We start from the raw sequence: 20,467 nt of genomic DNA on the forward strand, positions 1-20,467 counted from the left end.
GACCCAAGTGAATAACCATTGTCACTTACTTACATGTGTATCTCACTTATTGCCCTCTAAGCAACCTCCAACAATATTAAACATTAAATAAAATAACATACACACAGTACAATCAAGAATTAATCTAATAGTAAAGTTAGCACGAAAATCTAAAAGCTGATACAGGAGAGATGTTTTTTAAAGGAGAAACATTAGGAGAACAGAAAACCCCCAGTGGTAAGCTTCTTCTTTTTTTTACAAAAAACAAACAAACATAGTGCCAGCCTACTATGTTCAGGAATGCTTCTAGAAAAAATAATGCTCAGCTAAAATAAGTCTGTTATGTTCCACACCACAAAAATAATAAACAAAACAAATGGTTCTCAACATCATATCTACTATATTTCTCTTTAAACTTTTACCATAAAGAGATTCCTATGATGGGGTTTCCTCCTCTAGGACCTCAAAATGTGCCTGTTATGATACCACATATTTGGCTGGATCTAGACCGCTTTCTCACTCAATCTCACCTATTTCCCCTCCTTACTACAGACCCCGTTGTACATGCTTTTTGTCCATGCAGATCCCACGACCCCCAGCGTAACCTTTTTGGTGGTTAAAAGGGACCTTTTCATCCTTTTTCAGAAGCAGAAAATCTGGCTGTATCCACCTATCATTCTCTTTCGGAAGGCACTGCACTAGTCAAACAGAGGCACAACAAAACAGATTCTCTTTCCATTGTTATTGGTGGCTATGCTAAAGTGGTTCAAATTAATTTCCATGCACTTTTTGCACATGCATACTATTTGTAATTAATACCTGTCTGTTAAACTCATCTATTTAACTTGCAAAAAACAATAATTAATATATAGCATACCTTGTTTAGACTTGCTGTACGGCTCATATTCATGTTCTAGAGCACAAGCAATCATTTTCATAATCCTGTGCACTGCGCTACTATCAAGTCGAAGACTGAGAGGGCCTACAATCAGACTTTTTGTAGACATCTCCTGAACTCTGCCCAAGTCTTCAATCTTTACGGAAGATACCTCTGCTTGATTTCCAGACCCTTCAAATGCAGAATGTTTTCCAGACAATGAAAATGCAGAAATTAGTCATGAAAAACTTTTGCTGCAATAGTAACTGCACATATCCACACAATCAAGTACAGAGAGTATACCACTCTTTCTCTAACAGCTGTTATCTTCAACAGCTCCTTTTTTCAACACTTTGTTTTTTCTTATTTGTGTCTTGGAATTTCTCCTGCCAACTTGAAATTTTATAGCACACATGTAGATTGATTACTATGCTTCTTCCATTGCATGCAGAAAGATACTACTGAAAGTGAACAGCAAAGTGATCTCACATTTGAACAAGGGACTTCAGGTTCAGTCCTCATGCTCTTGACCTGCAATGCCATCTGTCAAACTCTGCATCCTGGAGGGTTGGAGGCTAAGGTGGGTCTGCCCTCCAGCCTCCTCCTTTCTTTAGCGCACCCTACACACTTCTCAGCAAAGGGGAGGAGGCTGGTTTACAACTGCCTTAGCCCTCTCTCCCCAGCCCCTGGTCCCCCCTCTGATTGCTTAGGTGTGCTTGGCCTGTCCCTCCCAAACTGCTGTGGAGTTGTGCCTAATAAAGGCGCCCTGAAGGGAGGGCCACCTTGGACTCTAACAGTGCCCTCCAATTAGGGGTGGGGCCTACCTCATTCCAAGTGTCTGAGACAAGGCCACCCTTGTACTTTCTACCTTCATCAGTCCCACCTAACCCGAGGCTTCAAAACTACCTGCTGCTGGCTGGTGCTGATCCCAGGAAGTCACTATCCTCAACCTCTGCCTGTCTCCATGCCCCTACTATGGCTCCCAACCATGGCCTACTCTAGCTCCCTTGGCCTGTGATGGCTATTTCAACATGGCCAGCTGTACCTGGGTATGTTAGCAAGGCCTCCTCCCTGCCCCCCCCCCGGCTACTCCTGGTGACTCTGCTTGGACTCCCCCTGCCCACCTTCCTCAGCTACCTCCACCACTTTGCTGCTGCTGCAGCCATTCAGCACTGTTTTGCTGGGCCATATAGATATGGGAAAAGATTTTCCGGCCCCACCAATATGGCTGCAAGCCCCCTGGCCTGGTGCTAATGGTGTGGGGGGGAGCTCCTTCAGCCTTAAAATTGCCACAGCCCCCTGGCCAATCTCCAGAACTGTGGGTAAGTGCCAGCCCTGGACACCATCCTAAGCAGAATTACATCCTTCTAAACTCATTGATTTAAATGGACTTGGAAGAGTTTGAATGATTGCACTGCAGTTTTCTTTAAATTAGAGATTAGCATTTATAGCCTCTCAGAAATCCCACCACCCAATCCAACTCAGTCAAGTACTTCACTCCTTCAAGAATGAATGAGTTGCTTCATTTTTAAATTGAGACAGAATTTTGTTGAAACTATCAACAGAGTAAAAAGTGAAGTTCCACCGTATATGCTGGCGAGAACACACATTCATATTCTGCTTTCATTTTATCCAGGGTACTACTCTTCCAAAAAGAATGTCACAGTAAACCTTAAACATTTTTTAAATTGATAGGATGTTAGAGATCTGAACTCTGCATAATTTTTTTTCTGAGTAAAAACTATGTGGAATAAAAATATATGTTCTACCATTAGTTACACTGGAAACATCTTATACAATTCCAGCAAATGGCTGATGGGAAACCACCTATGAAAATGGTTCAGTCAAAACTTCAGATGCCCAACTTTTTTTCAAAATATACCTAGCCTTAAGAATTGAATGGAGCTACTTTCCAGTGACTCAATGCAAGTGCTGGCATTTATCTTGAAAGCCCCAAGTAATTAAAGTTTCAACTACAAGTTGCAACCACAGCCACAAGTAAGAAGATGCTTGAAATGGCCTGTTGTCGCAATTATAGAGAAATGTGTTGTTCGAAAGATGAGCCCACCCTCCTTTGCACCATCTTAGAACATCATGCAGAATACTGCCACTAAGTATTTTAAGACGATTTTTCAGAAAAGAAATCCACGACTGCAGGCACTAGGCGTCAGGATGAACCACAACTAATGTTTACTTGTGGTGTTCAGGAACATATTGTGCAAAGAGCAGCCACTGAACAGGCAGACCCGTATGAAGATCCAAGAGAGTTCCATATAAACTTCTTGCCAAAATGCTATAGATCTACATTTTGCTTGGTTATGGAATTATTATAGTATCTCTCAAAATCTGAATTACATTCTATAGTCATACCCACAACGTGACACAATGATTAAACCTCTGATTACAGGAGGGGATAACATTCAAAATATCTATAGTGTTCAATTCAATTTTTTTAAATGACAAATTAACTTTGAAAGGTTAATACTATCCAGGAGGCATATAATCGGTATGTGCATAACTCAGAAGGGCTAAAGAGGAAATGGAAGCGACAAAGCAAAATTACCTTGACAGCTACCTTTCAGTCACATCTACCATTTTAAACTAAATGCCAAAATTAAATATTGTACAACACTACAAGACCAAAAGGACAGAATATCAACAGTAACGAAAAAAGCCTACAGTGTAATCTGGAACGATAAGAGACTATATGTAGCAGCTCTAGCATGCATTAAATCTTCCAAACTTTGTCACTGTAATGTGTAAATCTTGATAATACGCTATCTTGATAATTCATTCCTTTTTCTACCACCTGAAGGTGTTATATTAGCTACCAACAGTTCACAGGTCCCTACAAAAATGTAACGTAACCTAATAATGAAAGGCCATTGAGAAATTATCCTGTTGTTGCACTGGATTGACAGCTCCTGTGTGCCACAACTGCTTTGAACTTTACAGTCAGATAACCAACTGAAATGCAACAAGTCCTAAGGCAGGAAACATGAGCTAATATTAAACTTTTGACACCATTCCAGCAGAGAGATATTATAACTGGAAAATCAGATGATACCAGAAGCTGGGAGCCCAATCCAGGGGAAGAAAGTAAGTAATTAAATAATCTCTTCCCCTCCTCACACACACCATGATACTCCTCATACACACTCATGGCTGTGGTGTTCTGGCTAATGCTGTAAAAATAAATTCATTCATTCACCTTGATACTGCTGATCTCAGGGGCTAACAGTGCATTCCTAAGGAGAGTTACTACAGTCTAAGCCCACTGAAATGAATGAGTTTAGACTGGAATAACTCTCCTTAGGAATGCACTGTAAATGATTAGTTTGTTGCCAATCTGCTCTGAACCTCTGTAGTCCAGCTCTATGGTGCAGATGAGTCCAGTCTGAAATTTGGGACAGGGTGAGAAGTGAACTGACCATTAGTCCTGAATATGAGTGTTAGGGCAAAAACGCATGGGAGGTTTTGCCTTGGATTTGCCGCTCTCTAGATGCCCATTTTCCCCATCTGAATTCTCACAACTCTGCATGGGGGCTTATTTTTGAGTTTTGAAAATTTGGCTGGGGAAAATGTACATTTAGAGAGCAGCAAATCCAAAGCAAAACCTCCTGTGCATTTTCCCCCTTCCTCATACAGGACCGGGTTATTATCACATCTCCCTCCCTATGTATGCTCTATGGGAGAGTTTGGGAAGGGAAAATGGAAGTTTACCTTGCATCATGCACTCCCTGATCCCAATGTCAGTCCCATTCACTATTCTAAAATATATAAGCTGCTAGGAACCTTGCCTTCTCTTTGCTGTTTAAAAATAATCCCTTGAGAAGGATGTTTAATTAGGATCAGCAGAAGCACTTTCCAAAGAGTTCTAATTAATGCTCTCACCAATACATTTTCAGCTTCAAAACTGCAAGGGTCTTTAAAAGCTTGTACATCCTGGATAAGAGGAACACGCATGCCTCAGGATGCATATCACCAGATCATGATCTCTCCTGCTAGGATACTAAAAGCCAGTGGTTTCTGAACTTCAAGCTATCAGAGAGAACCCGTGTTGAATTCAATTTTTTGTGAAAAAGCCTACTGATGTTTATTTAAATTTGTCCAGTTTCAGAATGCCAACACAGGAACACAGCCTGGTGGACTGCAGAACAATACAAAGAATCACATGAAGCTGTGATTATACTGAATCAGACCCTTGGTCAATCAAAGTCAGTATTGTCTACTCAGACTGGCAGTGGCTCTCCGGGGTCTTAGGTAGAGGTCTTCCACATCACCTGCTGCCTGGTCCTTTGAACTGGAGATGCTGGGGATTGAACCTGAGACCTTCTGCATGCCAAGTAGATGCTCTACCACTGAGCCACAGCCCCTCCCACTTGTAACACAAAGTGAAGGAAACAACTAGATGGAGAGCACTCTCCATGAGCATGCAGCTCTGTTTCCACAGAGCAGCTCCTAGCCACTGTCACAGGATTATCTTGCTGGACCACACATCCAATTTACTGAAGGAAAATAGGATTATCCCCTCCCTGCCTCAGTCAGAATTCACTGTGAATCATCCTTGGGAATAGAGACAGAATACTAGTATGTATGGTACAGCAGCTACTGTGACCATGGGAGCAATTCATTCCTAGCTATGGTTGCAAATAATCTTTTCAAGGATGAGGAGATTTTCACTAAAGCAACAAAAAGTGGCATTAAAATACTGTTTCGTATGTTGAAACGCGGTAACTGGTACTTAGCTGCCTCTGCAGTAGTCCAAAGTATATGCCATGTTGGCAACTTATTTACTCGTGTTACTATCTTATGCACACTTACTTGGAGAGTACATGGCATGAAATTAGTGGGACTTACTTCCAAGTGAACAAGCCCAGGATCAAGCTGACAATCATATTAAGACATAATGTCTAGGTAAAGAGAGTATATCCTTGGAAGGAAAGGATAACTTTTTATCAGTACATTAAGATCTGCCCTTCATCCAAGAAGCTCAAGGCACCATCTTTCCCCCATTTAATTCTGCAAGGCAAGTTAGGCTGAGACAGAAGGACCAGCCCAAAGTCACTAGTGTGCTTCAGTGATTTTAACTGGATCTCCTTGGTTAAAGCACAGTACTCTAGCTTCTTACCAAGATTCAGACCACTTGGAAAAAAATCTCACGAAGCCTCACATTTTATTCCAGTCATTTACATGGGATATGATCAAAAATAAAAATTGGGGGAAGGGTGGGGGGGGGGGAGTGGGTATTACAGCATTTTGATTTCTCTTTCAGCATTTCCAACAAGTAATTCTAAAGATTCTATGTTAAGCCTTAAAGGTAAATCTAAGGACAGTCGGTCAAGAACCAGGTGCCTCTGAAGAAGTCTTTGTTTCTGTTATTCAAGGAGAAAGCAAACAAAGAAAGAAGTACCTTTGCCACCGGTGCTTTCCATTGTGTACAGATAATCCATGTAGAAAGCTCCAAACCTCTGCATTCCAGCTATCTCTGTGTACATCTCCTACCAACAAAGCAAAGTAAATACAACTAATGTTCTGTTAGGAAAGAATCTTGAGATTACAACCTGATGGTATCAGAGCTATACCCAAGAACCAGAGATATATGCTTTCTGGGTTTGCTCATGAATACATGGTAAAGCTTATCAAAACAAAAGGACAGAGGTTAGTCAAAGAATTCATCCTTCAGATAGCTAATACAACATCTATACCTGGCCACACAAAAGGACACCTATAACTCTTCTGGGTCTTTTGTCCACTTCAGCAGCAACTACTGGTTAAATAGTATCTTTAGTGGAGCAAATAATCTCAATTTGACCTCTTACTTCCTAGTAAACCAGATGACTAATGAAAACTTAAAATGTAAAGTTGTTAAATTAGAAAATATTTTAGGAAATGTATCCAGAAATAAATCAGCTATATTTGGGATTTGTTTTAAAGCAACTATCAATCCATGAATGCTATTTCCAATTAGAATTCAAACATGCTATCAATATACTTTAACCAATTTTTTAGGTTCCTTCTAGAGCACTGGTTCCCAACCGGGGGTCCATGGACCCCCAGGGGTCCGGGAGAACTAAATTAAGGTCCGTGAAACAAAGTTATAAACCCATAATAAATTAATATTTTCAATTAAAAGTTTTCTATTATAAAAATATATATTCAAATATTATTCTAAGTTTAACGCTTAACTAACAGTTATGATTAAAGTTTATTTTCAAATTCTCAGAATTTTTATTTTGAACCTTGGGGTCCCTGCACCGAACAAAAAAGTCCTAGTGGTCCCTGGTCAAAAAAAGGTTGGGAACCACTGTTCTAGAGTCAGGAGGTTCTCAGTATTTTTCTTCTCTCCTTACTCTGAAATGCATCACAAAGACAATAAGCAGCTCATTTTGCATCTTTTTAAAAAAATAAACAAAACAAAGTGCTGATTGGATCAGTGGGTTGAGAAATGATAAGAGGATTTTAAAATTTGCTACATTTTTTTGCACAAATGTCCACATTTGTAATGGGCTCCTTTATTTTAGATTTGGTTCAGAATATTCTCCATGACATACTTAATTTTATTCTCAACTACACAATACAGGGTTGTATATCCTGACAGACACAAATATTCCCCATATTACCCTTCCCCCAGAAGTCCCTTTTGACTCCCCAAAATTGGTGCTATTGGTGCTGCAAGTTATAAGACTCACATGGACAAAAAAAAAAAAGCTAGTTGAAGGTGGATGCCTGCCTCAAGGAAGAGGAAATGGATTAAATTACCTCTCCTTCTTTGGCCAATGGGATTTGTGAGCAGAAAAGGGACAGTTGCACCTGATTCCCATCCTTACTGCAGAACCCCAACCCACATGACTTTTATCCATTTAGCTCCCATAATTTCCAGCACCAGCTCTGCAGGGGTCAAAAGGGACTGTAACCTTAACCTTATTCTACATCTGCCAGCAGCTGCTAGGATACAACACACATATTGAGTTTCAAGGGTGCAGAAGTGTAATTTAGGTATCTTGGAAGCAGCAGATGGGCAGAGATTGTCCTCCTGCTTTTGAATATTTTAAAGAGAGATGTACCTAATTATGTGCAGGCCTATATCTTCATCCTTGAGCAAAAGCTTATGCATTTTGTGCTATGGAATCCACATCCAAGAACAAAGGCGTACCATAAGGATAGACTCTCAATGGGCACACCTGCTTCTGTTTATCACATTTCTAATCTCAAAACAGCTTACTAAAATTCTATCATTTTTATCCTCACAACTAAAATTGTGCTCAAAATAGTCGCCCAATGAGCTTCACAGCAGGAAGAAGATTTGAACACTTCGTACCAGCCCAAGTCTAATATTCTATCCATTACTAAACACTCCCTCTTATGCATTTTTGTTCTATCCTGCTTCTTGATCAAAGCTCTCAAAACAACTCAGGTAAAGGTAGTCCCCTGTGCAAGCACCAGGTCATTCCTGACCCATGGGGTGACGTTGCATCCCGACGTTTACTAGGCAGACTATGTTGACGGGGTGGTTTGCCAGTGCCTTCCCCAGTAATCTTCCCTTTACCCCCAGCAAGCTGGGTACTCATTTTACTGACCTCGGAAGGATGGAAGGCTGAGTCAACCTTGAGCCGGCTACTTGAAACTGACTCCCATTGGGATCGAACTCAGGTCGTGAGCAGAGCTTTTGACTGCAGTACTGCAGCTTACCACTCTGCGCAAAGGGGCTCATTAACAATTAGCCATGAATAAATGCCACTTAGCTCATTTCAATCCTCCATTAGTCATGGCCTCTATGTAATCAAGTAAAAGGGACATAAATTCAAATAACCCATTCAGACACAATATGAAGAGATTAAAGTGAAGCCCTTAAGTGACAAAATATTTTAGGAAGCAATGAGCAGTGTTGAGATCTACTGAGTATACATGTGGACAAACTAAACCATAGTGTAGTAACATTAAATTACCATAATCAAAGGTAAGAAAAAAAAATTAAGACCTTGTGAGCAGCTGCATCCAAAATGAAATCTGCACGAACCCCATTGTTTTCTGGACTTCTGTAATCAAACAGTGAATTGGTGAGATATGTCATCCCTTTTGTGCTCAAATTTTCTCCACAATTGAAAAAGTAGGCCTCCTTAAGCAAAAAGAAAAGACAAGCATGAGTGGGAACGTACACACCGCAAGTTAACATTATTCTCTATCTTTCTATAGAGAAGAAACGAAAGGGTATTAAGGGGAATTTGAAGCAATGCATAGCTCCCCTATACATTTTTGCCTAACTATCAGAAAGAATTATACAGACAAACTAATTCAAAATGCTTCCAACCTATGGACATTTATTCAACAGCTGACCAGCATATCGATGAGGAAAAGGAGCAATCACAAGCATTTGCTTGACAATGGTGTTACAGTGGTGGTACACGGTAACTGGTATGGTGTTTTGTACATTTTAAGCCTTGCGTTCAGTTCAGCTCTAGCGCGGCCCAAAATGTTCATACTAAAACATTTTCAGGCAAAAATTAAGCTCTTGAGGAGTGCACCCATTCCTCTGCCTTTAGGCCTTTCATTCTTTTTCACACTTGTTTCTAGGCCCAATATGCCGCTGCTTCCATGCCATTTGTAAAGTTTCTTTCTTCTTCAGCCCATAAGGAATCATGTAGTGAACATGGTACTACGCAACAAAAAATTTTGACTACATGATGATGCCACCAGGGGCAAACATTTGCCCTCAGTTTAAATTATCGCAGGAAGAAAAGTCCTAATTGTCAAGGCGTGTGTTATACCCTAGTAACAGAGGTATTCCTCATCTTGCTACATTGTGCTGTGGAGATACAGACTTGGGAATACGTCAAGATTACTTCGGATATGGGCTTGTACCCTCTGGGACACTTTACTTTCTTTTCTTTCCCCCTTTTAATTGTACCCTCCCATGAAATGACAAAGATAATGTTTTGAACTCACTTCTGCTTCAAAAGTTGTTTGCCACATATAATGATTGGCTCCAGAGCAAAAAACTCAAGTTTCTGGGGTGCGTGAAACTGGTCACATGGTTCTCTGGATCCCAACCACAACCTTTAAAAATATCTAAAAACACATTCTTCCTAGTTACAATGCATCACCGATATAAATTGTACTTACTGCATCACTTCTATTCATGTTTTCTTCAAAATCTTTAATTCCCATAATTCCTTTAAGGCAAAGAGCTTGACAACCAACAAAGCCTATTTGGCAATCAAAGAAGGGCTCTCCCCTCATGAGGGCCTGTATGGGGGGAAATGTAACATGCTGAGGAATGTTGTGAAGTGGAAGTAGAAAAGCTTTGAAGTTGTGATCCAGTACACAGTTGGGCATGCCTACCTAAGCAGAATTATCAGGGGTTGTTATAGTTTCCTTGAATACGTAATTACTGTGACTATTTGTTATGTTACTTCTCACATAATTAGGTATGAGAATCATAATGAACATGAGATTTGAAAAGTCAGTACTGAGTGTTTAGAGTAGCATAGCTGCATTCTAAAAAGGGACGTACTCAAGTTATTACAGCCATCCAACAGAAGAATGTATAATCAGTACTGTAACTACCAGTTCAGTAATGATACTAATGAAAAATATCCTAACAATAATGCCAAAACATTTACTATAAATTAATATATGGGGGAAAAATGGAAAATTACCTCAACTGTAGTCCCTTCTTGTTCCCAGCATATTATTTCTTTAGATTTCACTTTCTGTGGACTGTAATAACTACTTTCAGCTTGCATTTCAGTGAGCTGTGCAACAATTATGACAAATGTTTATCATTAGTCAACACTAGTATTAAATATATACAGGCCATCACTACTGTGCAGAACTGATGAATATGTAAATATGATTACACAGGAAACAGGTGCTTTAAAGCCACTGCAACACTGTATTCATTTAAGAACTTATATATGTATAACTATTTTTTAAACACAGTTAACATTTTTACTTGCATAAATTATGCACAAGAAGGTAAGCTAACAGATACACATACAAATTAAACATAATTAATTTAATGAGTACATTTGTTACAGCAGCACAGGAAATAATTCACAAAACAGATATGTGAAAATAACAAAAAAATATGTATGTTCCTGCTGACTTACACAAAGCAGCAAGGAAAGATCAACAGTACGCTTGACAGTTTAACATCACTTATTAAATAAAGGCAAAATAAAATATTTAAACAACACTAACAGCTTTTAGCACTGAATATTTAGACATCTTGAACTGCTGAAATAAAACCTCTTAATTTTCTTATAACATAAAATTCCAAGAAGCTCTCATTACTTAGTTATTTCCAACTGTGCATACACATGGTTGCTGTTTGGAAGCAAAAGGCAAGCGCTCAAGTAAAATGAGGCAAGGGAGGGACACTATTCAGCTGTGTGCAATTATTGAAGAGGAAAAGCAATTAATTGATTAAAAGAACTCAAACATTGCAAGAACAATTTTCGACATTATTAGGAAAATGCTACATTTAATTTGGCATGATTTTTTAGCTGGAACAGTATCAGCTATTCAGTATGCTAATGCAGAAACTTGACCTTATTTTTGACCAAAATATGAACCACAAATTAATTCCATACATTCTTAGCATTCAAGCGGAACAATGAATTCTAATGTTTTCCTTCTAAGTGCCACCATAATTTCTTATACATCCAACTTTATAGTGCAAATATATAAAATGCAAGATGTTAGGATGTGGTAAAATTATTTTAATGCATATTCTAAATGCACGAGAAGTAATACAAGGTCAAGCATAAAGAGTTCTACTTATTTCAAGAGAAGGCACATTTGCACTAGCAGTTTATTACAAGATGTAGTGGGGTTGCTACCTGAACTGCAGAAAAGTTCAAAATGTGCCATATTAAATTCTTATAAAGTCAGCATTTAAAAACCTGCAGTTTCCTTTCACACATAATTCATGTAGGCTCATCCTACAACCTCACTGCAAAGAATGACTGTAAGATCAGATACAGCATAATGAAGGAATTAAATAGGTTCTTGAAGGAAATAAAGTGAATTCTCTAGGACAGTGGGAAATAAAAATTTCCTTCTTGCTGCTTTCCCACACTGTTGTACTTTGATCACTGGTGATTTGTAACAGGTATATTCATCCTCATAGTCCAAGAGTTGGGAACATTAGTATTTGGCCAAATGGGGAAAGTAAAATTTTACAAATAGCCTCTCCTTGCCAAGCCAAAAGTTGATTCAACACTTATCTAAACACTTTCCATCTATATCAGATCTTTCTACTCCATAAGTAACTGTAGCAGTGTTAGTCTGCAGTAGATCAGCGGTATTCAAGTTCAGCAACACCTGGGAGACCAACAAGATTTTGGGGGTAAAACTTTTCGAGAGTCAGAGCTCCCTTCCCTCAGATACAAGATGGAATGGAGCAAAGAAGGAACTCAGGATACAGAGGTACAATGCACATTGTAAACTGTGGCCGCACTCACAAAGCGGGATTTGGGATGGGATGCAACAGTGTCTTTTCAACAAGACACTCAGTTAGTGAAAATTCAGCAAGGATTTTACTGTCCAGAAAGGCACTAAGCTTTACTATCCAACTCAAAGATCTGCTTTACCATTACTTTTATATGGGTTAGATTTTTGATATGTCACATTAAAATTAATCATGTGATTTTATTTCTTAATTGTGAAAATCAAACATTGGTTCACTAGCAAAAAGATAATTTCAATTAATATTCAAATAGGATATGGATGTTCCATCCTGTTCTATTTTAATGCAACATAGCTTTTTCTTTTTAAAGATAGTAAGGAACTAACAAGCATTCATTTAAATTTATCTTTAATGATTCTGCTCGAATGACCAATAGGTCTTAAGCAGGACCACACTAAAGCACAATGGCCAAAATATTTAATATATTCCCTTTATCTTTTAAAACAGGCAGCCAATATATATATATAATTTTTGCAATCCTTACCATCTTCAATTTGTTATTTAAAAAAGATTCAGGAAGGGTGAGTGCCTTCTTTCCATTATCAAATGACTAATCTCTATCACCCTCAAATAACGGACAATGAAAAAACAAATGACTTGTTGTACCTATACTGCCAGACCCACAAGGGCAGATCTTATTGGAACTTTTACTAAATATGCCCTTCAAATTAGGTAATGGCACAGCATTTAATCAGGCCATTATACAGGTTCTCCTAGGGAAAGGTTAACAGATTTAAGTACTCCGGCATACTTTGTGGGAATTCATCTAAATTTGTACCTAACATGCATTTCCCCCACTATCGAAAGAACGACTACAGGTGGGTATCTAATGCTGTGGTTTTGCCGAGGGCCGAAACAACAGCATACTTACATTAAAATGCTTACCTTGAATGTGACAGTAGCCTTTGTGCAGTAAAATCCAATTGAAACAACGGGGTCCTTCACTGTTGGTGATTTCTGCTGATTCGTTGCTGTTTCATCATCGGTTCCAGCAGAGTCTCCCTCTTCATCGTCATTACCCACAATAGCCGGTACAAAAGACCAGGCCCAGGATACCCAGCCCTGCTGCTGGTCATCGTCTTGCTGAACGTGAGATTCCGAAGAAACATACTGCATATCATGGCCTATTTCATCTTCTAAACCTTTACATTTAAAAGTTAAAAAACAGGGATTGAAAAGTTGTATTAGACCCAAACCTAGGAATACAAGCCAATCTATTTTCATACAGACCCACATAATCGCTGTATTATCTGTCAGACTGAACATAGTAGATATAATTGTCATTTCAAAAAGACAGTGTACTTGTGCAATCCTCATCTCATACCTCTTCCCAATAATCCTCTAAAGTATGCCACTATCTTTCCTACTTAACTGCAGGTGGGGTTAGAAGTAGTTTTTCCCAAGGCCATGCTATAACTTTCAAGTCCAAACCTGTTGATACACACCAGCTCTCATAAATGTATGCAAGACAGAATAGTGCTTTATGGCAAAATCTACTAGGAAAAAGGTCAGCCATAGAAAAACATACTTCTTCTATGTTCTTTAATACACTTCTGTCTTGCCTTTCAATAAAGACCTTCCAAGATAACTAGAGCACAAAAAAACGGCTGTACTCCAAGGTCAGGCAAACTCCAGTTTGCGAAAACTTCAGACACCAGATTAAGAAAAGTTTTAAAAAATTATTACCTACAAGGAAAATGAAACATAGTTTGCTTCTTTCACCCGTTCCCACTAACCAGGGAAATACACTACAGCAAAAGTAAGACCCTTGTTTTGCACTGAGCTCTCTTATACTTTGCCTTACTGTGATCTCCTGACCTTTGGACAGATAAGATAATTCCATGAGAAACTAACTGTGAGAAGATGCTGAGAAGCTTATTCCTCCTTTTACATGCAATGGATACTAATGAAAGGAGTCAGCTTCCTCTTGCAACCAGTTCCTCACGCAATTACCTGTCCAAAGGTCAAGAGATCACAGTAAGGCAAAGTATGAAAATATAGAGCTCAATGCAAAACAGGGGTCTTAATTTTTGATGTAGTGAATGTCCATTTTAAGTCAGAAGGGGTGGGGGAAGCAAACCATGTCTAACTTTTCTTAATCAGCTACGCGGAAAATGAAATATTTTATCTGGTACTGAATATGTATCAACTATATCTAACCTGCTTTGTGTGCCAGCATTACTTGAGGTGAGATTGGGGAGAACGCAATATAAAGATTTCTTTGGGTGTTGGTCCCAAAGCTTTGGACTTCTTTGCTCTATGAAGCCTATTTGATCCCTGTGTTCTCAGTTTTCTGGAGACTGGTGAAGATTTTATGATTATGAAGGACCTTTGACAGGTTCAGCCCAACTGCTTCTTGTTGATTTTTAGAGCCAAATGTTAATTTTCTTTTCTTAACATTTCAAGTGACTGGTTTTATTGCCATCAATTTGGATTTTTATTGCTGCTTTTATTTTTGCTACTTGTTACCTAGGTTTTTATTTCCATATGCAGTTCTTGTTCTTTGTTTGTTACTAATGTGCTTTTATAAAGTAAGTGTGGTTTAGTTTGTTTTTAGCTTTGTAAGCATCCATAAATAACATTTGGTAGAAGGGTTGGTTGAAACATCCAAAATAAATGAATGCCTAAACAATACGAAGGAAAATGATCCATGAGGTGAGTTTTATTATCCTCTCACCTTTCCCAAGTTAGTTAAAACAATAAAAGGGAGATGATATTGTGCTTCCTAACCAAATGAAGAAGGTTGTAGTTTGTACTTTTGCAAGGACGGACCTGTTGAAACTTTGGAGGAAATTAGATGAAAAAGAAATAGTCTGATCAAGCGACTAATAATCTCTGTAAAATTAGCTTAATATTCATGACACAATATCAGAGTATCTCAACCAGTATAGAAAACTGGTAGGGTTGCCAGGTCCCTCTTAGCCATCGGCGGGAGGTTTTTGGGGCGGAGATTGAGAAGGGCAGGATTTGAGGAGGGGAGGGACTTCAATGCCATAAAGTCCAATTGCCAAAGCGGTCATTTTCTCCACGTGAACTGATCTCTATCGGCTGGAGATCAGTTGTAATAACAGGAGATCTCCAGCTAGTACCTGGAGGTTGGCAACCCTAAGAACTGGGCCTGCAAACAGATATAGTGTCAGCAAAACTAACACAGCACAAGATTTATTCATTTAGAATATTTCTATGCCACCTCTTCAGAGTCCTGCTCAAGGCAGTTTACAATTAAAGATCATAGGGATCACTTTGGTAAGCTCCTGTAAAAAAACAAACCAACAAAAAAACCACTCTTTGCCCTTTTTAAGACCAAGGGCAGCTCCAAAGAGAGCAAATTACAGTAATCCAATGTGGATTTTATTAAGGCATGCATGACTTTTGTCCCAAGAATAGCCACAGGTGGTGAGGCAGTCCAAGGTGGTAAAAAACACTCCTCAAAACCTTAACGACTTGCCTTTTAAGTCTAGGAGCACTCACAAACTACTGCTGAAAAAGAGCAACCACAATGAGAACAGGATGTTGACCTAACACTGGGTCAGCCTTAAGTGCAACCAACAATATTTCCATCTTATTTAAATTAAACTTCCATTTGTTTGCCAACCTATAACCAGCTCTTCAATGTCACCGAAGTCTGATTAAGGGTTTCTACTGCCTCCCTAGTTTGGCAGATATTATGGCGTGATATCAACATATCAACGGCACTGTACTCCAAACCTTCAGATGACCAAATCTTCAGAAGTTAAAAAGCACAAGAGGCAAGATGGAGCCCTGCCAATGGTTAAGCAGTTCCTCAGCACCACCTTCCTAGATCTGTAACGCTATGAAGGAATAGAGTCACTACAAAATATTAATCCTCAATCCCATCTCATCCAGACAGAGTAGAAGGGTATCATAGTTACCGTATTGTCCGGCGTATAAGACGACTTTTTAACCCAGGAAAATCTTCTCAAAAGTCGGGGGTCGTCTTATACGCCGGGTGTCGTCTTATAGGGCGGATGCTGAAACTTCCGAGCCGGACTGGAGAATCGGCCTGGGGAGCCGCCTCCGCTCTGTCCATGTCCGCTAGAGGAGGGAGGGGAGACGAGCCCGGCGAGGGTGCTCGTTGCCCGGCTGGGAGTCGGAGCCAGGCGCGCCTGGGCGCACGGAGGGAAGCGCTCTGCCGCACTCCGGCGGCAGCGCAAGGCAGGCAGTCAGGTGGCTGGCTGGCCAGCTGGCCGGGGCTGGGGCGGCCGCTCTCCCCACGTCCTTCTCCGCCTCCTGGCTCCTGCCCACCCGCTCCGGCGTAGAGACTGCAGCTGCGCCGCGCTCCAGCCCAGACTGAGGGTGGTTCGGGGCTGAGTGAATGCGGGCGGGCTGCGCGCTCCTCCTCCTCCTCGGACCCCCCTGCCTCCCTCCCCGCCTGCGCGTTGGTGCGTCTGGCTCCGCTCTTGCAGTGCGGCCAAGAATGTGACCAACTCCCCAGGCGGGGCTCTTCCAGGAACAGGCGCCACCTCCCCCCGGCCCGGCTCGGCTCCCGGCCCTTGTGCAAAAGGCGAGCGAAGGGGGGCGGCAGGGGAGTGCGCGAGGGGTGGGCCTTGGCTGCGGAGGAGTATATTCCAAACTCTATATTTTAACTGGAAAAGTTGGGGGTCATCTTATACGCCCAGTCGTCTTATACGCCGGACAATACGGTAATAGTTACATGGTTAATAGGAGGATAATAGTCGTTCAGTCCTTATACTTTTTGCTCTACAGAATTTCTCACAAAAGCTTATTCTGCAATAAATTTGTAGGTCTTTAAAGATTCCACAAGACTTGTTCTTGTTATATCAGTTTAGGAAGCAAATATGAAATCAGAACTTTTGGGCTGTCTTCATACATATGTAAGAACACAAAGCAAAATATTTTATTTAAAGACTGACTGCCCAGAACTTTCCAAAAGCAAATGTTAAAAGTTCTCTTGCAAGAAGCATCTATATACTATTTGGATAACAAAAATCTAAATACTCAAAAATTATACAATAAATGTATTAACTAGTAGCTTATAATGCTAAACTTTAAATGCCAAATTTTAGCCCTGGTGTGGGTATTTTTTTAACTTAGAAATACAGGTTACACCTGGGGTCTCCGACAGGCAGCTCAGGGGTCCCCAAACCTTTTTCAGCCTTGGGCACATTTGGAATTCTGACACTGCCTGGTGGGCACAGCAGCAAAATGGCTGCCTCAAAATGGCTGCCACAAAAGGCAGAGCCAGCCACACAATGGCTGCCACAGCTTACCTTCAGCCACACAGTGAAGATTCTTGTGCTGTAGTGGCAGCTGCTCCCATAGCAATGTTTTTAAAAATCTGCACAGCCAGTCAAATCCCCAAAGGGCATCAGAAGCCCTTCTAGGCAAGAGCCCCACCTGGCCCTGCCCCATTTTTCAAAAACACTTGGCAGGTGCAGGTAAAGGTGTTGGTGGGCACCACAGTGTCACGGGCACCCCGTTGGGGACCTGAGGTGACTCATGAGCTGCCAGTAGTTTACTGGCTGTGGCAGATTAGCTACAAGACCCAGGACAATATTGCAAAAACATCTGCACTAAGCTTTTTAAAAAACCTTTCATGGGATTTTTCACTTTGCTGCTTAGCTGACACCTTCATTTCTGGTGTTCTGGACTCTCCACATACGGTTTCTAAGACAGAACAAAATTTGGTAATGTACTAGGGTGGAGTGGAGGAATAGCTTGAAATATTTTTCATTATTCAGAAGTAGCTCTCACCAAGGAAAAGATCAGCAACATCTAGGGTATTACAATGTGTAATAGAAGATCATGGATGCAGTTTTAGGAGATTGTGAGTGCAGATGTTAATACATTTATATGACATCCAGACATCTAAAAATGATTATTTTTATGCAACAGTTAATATTCTTGATTCTTTAAAAAACATTTTAAATCAGTTCTAAATGTTAAAATCTAATTCATGTTATCTGCTCTGTAAATCCCCCACTCCTCTATGGTTTTAAAACTCCTCAGAGTCTAAAAATCAATTTGGGAATTTGGCAGGTCAGCAAAATTTCTGGAAAAGAAAATCCAAAGAAAGACTGGGGAGAGGAGGGGAAGGCAGCATTGCCCTCTGGCTCCCAGTCACTAGCTGGCTACATCAAAGTTTCAAAGATGCAGTTGCAAATACCTTTTTCAACATCTTCAGTTGTTGAATAAAAGATGAGCTCTGACAGCTGAATATTTTACAGTGAGATTTAGACCATGGACAACACCAAATGGGGGAAAAAAATCTCCACTACTGAACACAGCTGCCAACATAGTGAAAGACTGCAGAATTAAAATCTGTGGCGTACTACAAGAATTTCTACTTAAATAATTTATATGGGAGAGGAAACTATACCCATCAAGAAGTCAGAATTCACATAACACACTCTGAACTGTTCATATGAAATCATTTTTGGAACAATAGAGACTGCTTAAGGCACTGTTTTATACCCATTTAAAACAGACATTTAAAAACATTCCTTCTTATTTTAGATGACAACATTATTACAGAAGTGAACAAAAAAAGAAAGGAAACCATGGTCAGAAGAAATGAGGTTTTAGTATCGGAAATATACCATTTGGATTTGGATGACTGTATAACACCAACACCACACCCCTAACAAGTTCTGTGATATAAAACATCCAGAAAAAATCCCTTAATTTATGGGATTAGCTTTTCACATGGCTGTTAACACAAACTGGACCTAAGCTTTGGCAGCCTTACAGGCACAATCTTAACATAAGGATTAACTGTTCTTGAACAATTATAAGTGTATTACGTCCAAATAAGACCCTTCAACAGTAGAAATGCATTTTTGTTCCCCTTTTCGCTCCTTTAAAACGATGACAACTGTGTGCGTGCATACATGGTTTAAGATTATAGGTAACATAGAATGGTTTGGAGAATTCTCAACTAACGTTCATCAAAGTTGTTATACCTTTTTCTAGCTCATGGAAGACAACTGCAAAGAGAAAATAAACCCACATTACACACACAAGGCACTTGAGGAATCAGATGTGCACTTTGTGACTGGGATAATCAGTATGATGAATTAATGTCCTTGCCAGAGAAAGATGTTTTCTCTTTCGAGCCCTTTAGGCAAAAAGGCAGTTTGATCCAAGCACGTTAGAATGGAGAGAGTTTGGCAAGGATTCTGCTCGCATTAGAGTACAAAACAGGATGTACACAAATCCTAGAGTATCACACAAGGGAGTAGGAGCAAGGGTTTTATAAGGCAAAGCTGGCTCTTACCATTCATCAAGCTTTGTAACATTTACCTCTCCATGGGTAAATAATGACCCAAACCAAATTTCAGTTTATAAAACGCCTCTTCTGTAAGCAAGTAAAAAATAAGGAAGAGCCTCTCAAGTCCAAATATGAATTTAACCAATTCAAATTCTTAAATGCAGATTGAAGTAGTAGTAAATACCATAACTTGTTTTTTAAATGTTAGAACCAGGGCTGCAGAGCTAGAGTATCAGACTAGGATCTGGGAGACCCCAATTCAAATCCCCATTCAGCCATGAAGTTTTCAGGGTGACCCTGGGCCAATACCTTCTCCCTCTCTCCCTCCCTCCCCCTCTCCCTGTTTTACTGGTCTTGCTAGTTTTCTGTGCAAATAAAACAGAGCAGTGGAAAATAAAGCACACTGCCTTGGGCTACTTGGAGATAGGGCAGGATAAAAATGTAGATAGATGAATAAGTAGGCCAGAAAACTAATATTTGGAACAGAGAATTTCAGTGTAAATACTCAAAACTTGCTATGATTTAAAGCACTATGATCTTAAGCACCGGCTTTCAATAAGTGGATGGAGGCATTACCAGTTGTACCACCACCATTTTCTTTGTTTATGGTATGTAAAAGAGAAAAAATAACAGAGAAGTCCAGAAGGTGGATGGATTACCACTCGCAAAGAACAGAGCTCCTTTTTTTTAAATAGCATGTACAAGTGGTCCATATTTTTCTTTAAAATGCTGAAATTCTATCTACTGTGTTTTATTGGAGCTTGCTCTTCTTTGCTTCTGATTACTCCTGAGAGAGAAGGAGACAGACAGATATTGGTGGTTTACAAAAATGAAAATGTCAGTTTCATCTTGCAAGTGGAAATTAAAGATGGGTTCTAGACCTGAA

At 39.9% G+C, this 20,467-nt stretch overlaps 1 protein-coding gene across 3 annotated transcripts in view; it reads right to left on the reverse strand.

Moving 5' to 3' along the window:
* VPS13B (vacuolar protein sorting 13 homolog B) overlaps positions 1 to 20,467 on the reverse strand; it is a 410,777-nt gene that overhangs the window by 346,453 nt on the left and 43,857 nt on the right. For all 3 annotated transcript variants that reach the window (XM_056853998.1, XM_056853999.1, XM_056854000.1), the window contains exons 7-12: positions 13,215 to 13,471; positions 10,516 to 10,611; positions 9,980 to 10,102; positions 8,838 to 8,975; positions 6,270 to 6,357; positions 857 to 1,048 (exon numbers count right to left, since the gene is read on the reverse strand). In XM_056853998.1, coding sequence (XP_056709976.1) covers positions 857 to 1,048; positions 6,270 to 6,357; positions 8,838 to 8,975; positions 9,980 to 10,102; positions 10,516 to 10,611; positions 13,215 to 13,471 — 894 coding nt within the window. The remainder of the gene's footprint in view (positions 1 to 856; positions 1,049 to 6,269; positions 6,358 to 8,837; positions 8,976 to 9,979; positions 10,103 to 10,515; positions 10,612 to 13,214; positions 13,472 to 20,467) is intronic.

This window comes from Euleptes europaea, chromosome 8 (assembly GCF_029931775.1).
Source record: "Euleptes europaea isolate rEulEur1 chromosome 8, rEulEur1.hap1, whole genome shotgun sequence".
Classification (NCBI taxonomy): domain Eukaryota; kingdom Metazoa; phylum Chordata; class Lepidosauria; order Squamata; family Sphaerodactylidae; genus Euleptes; species Euleptes europaea.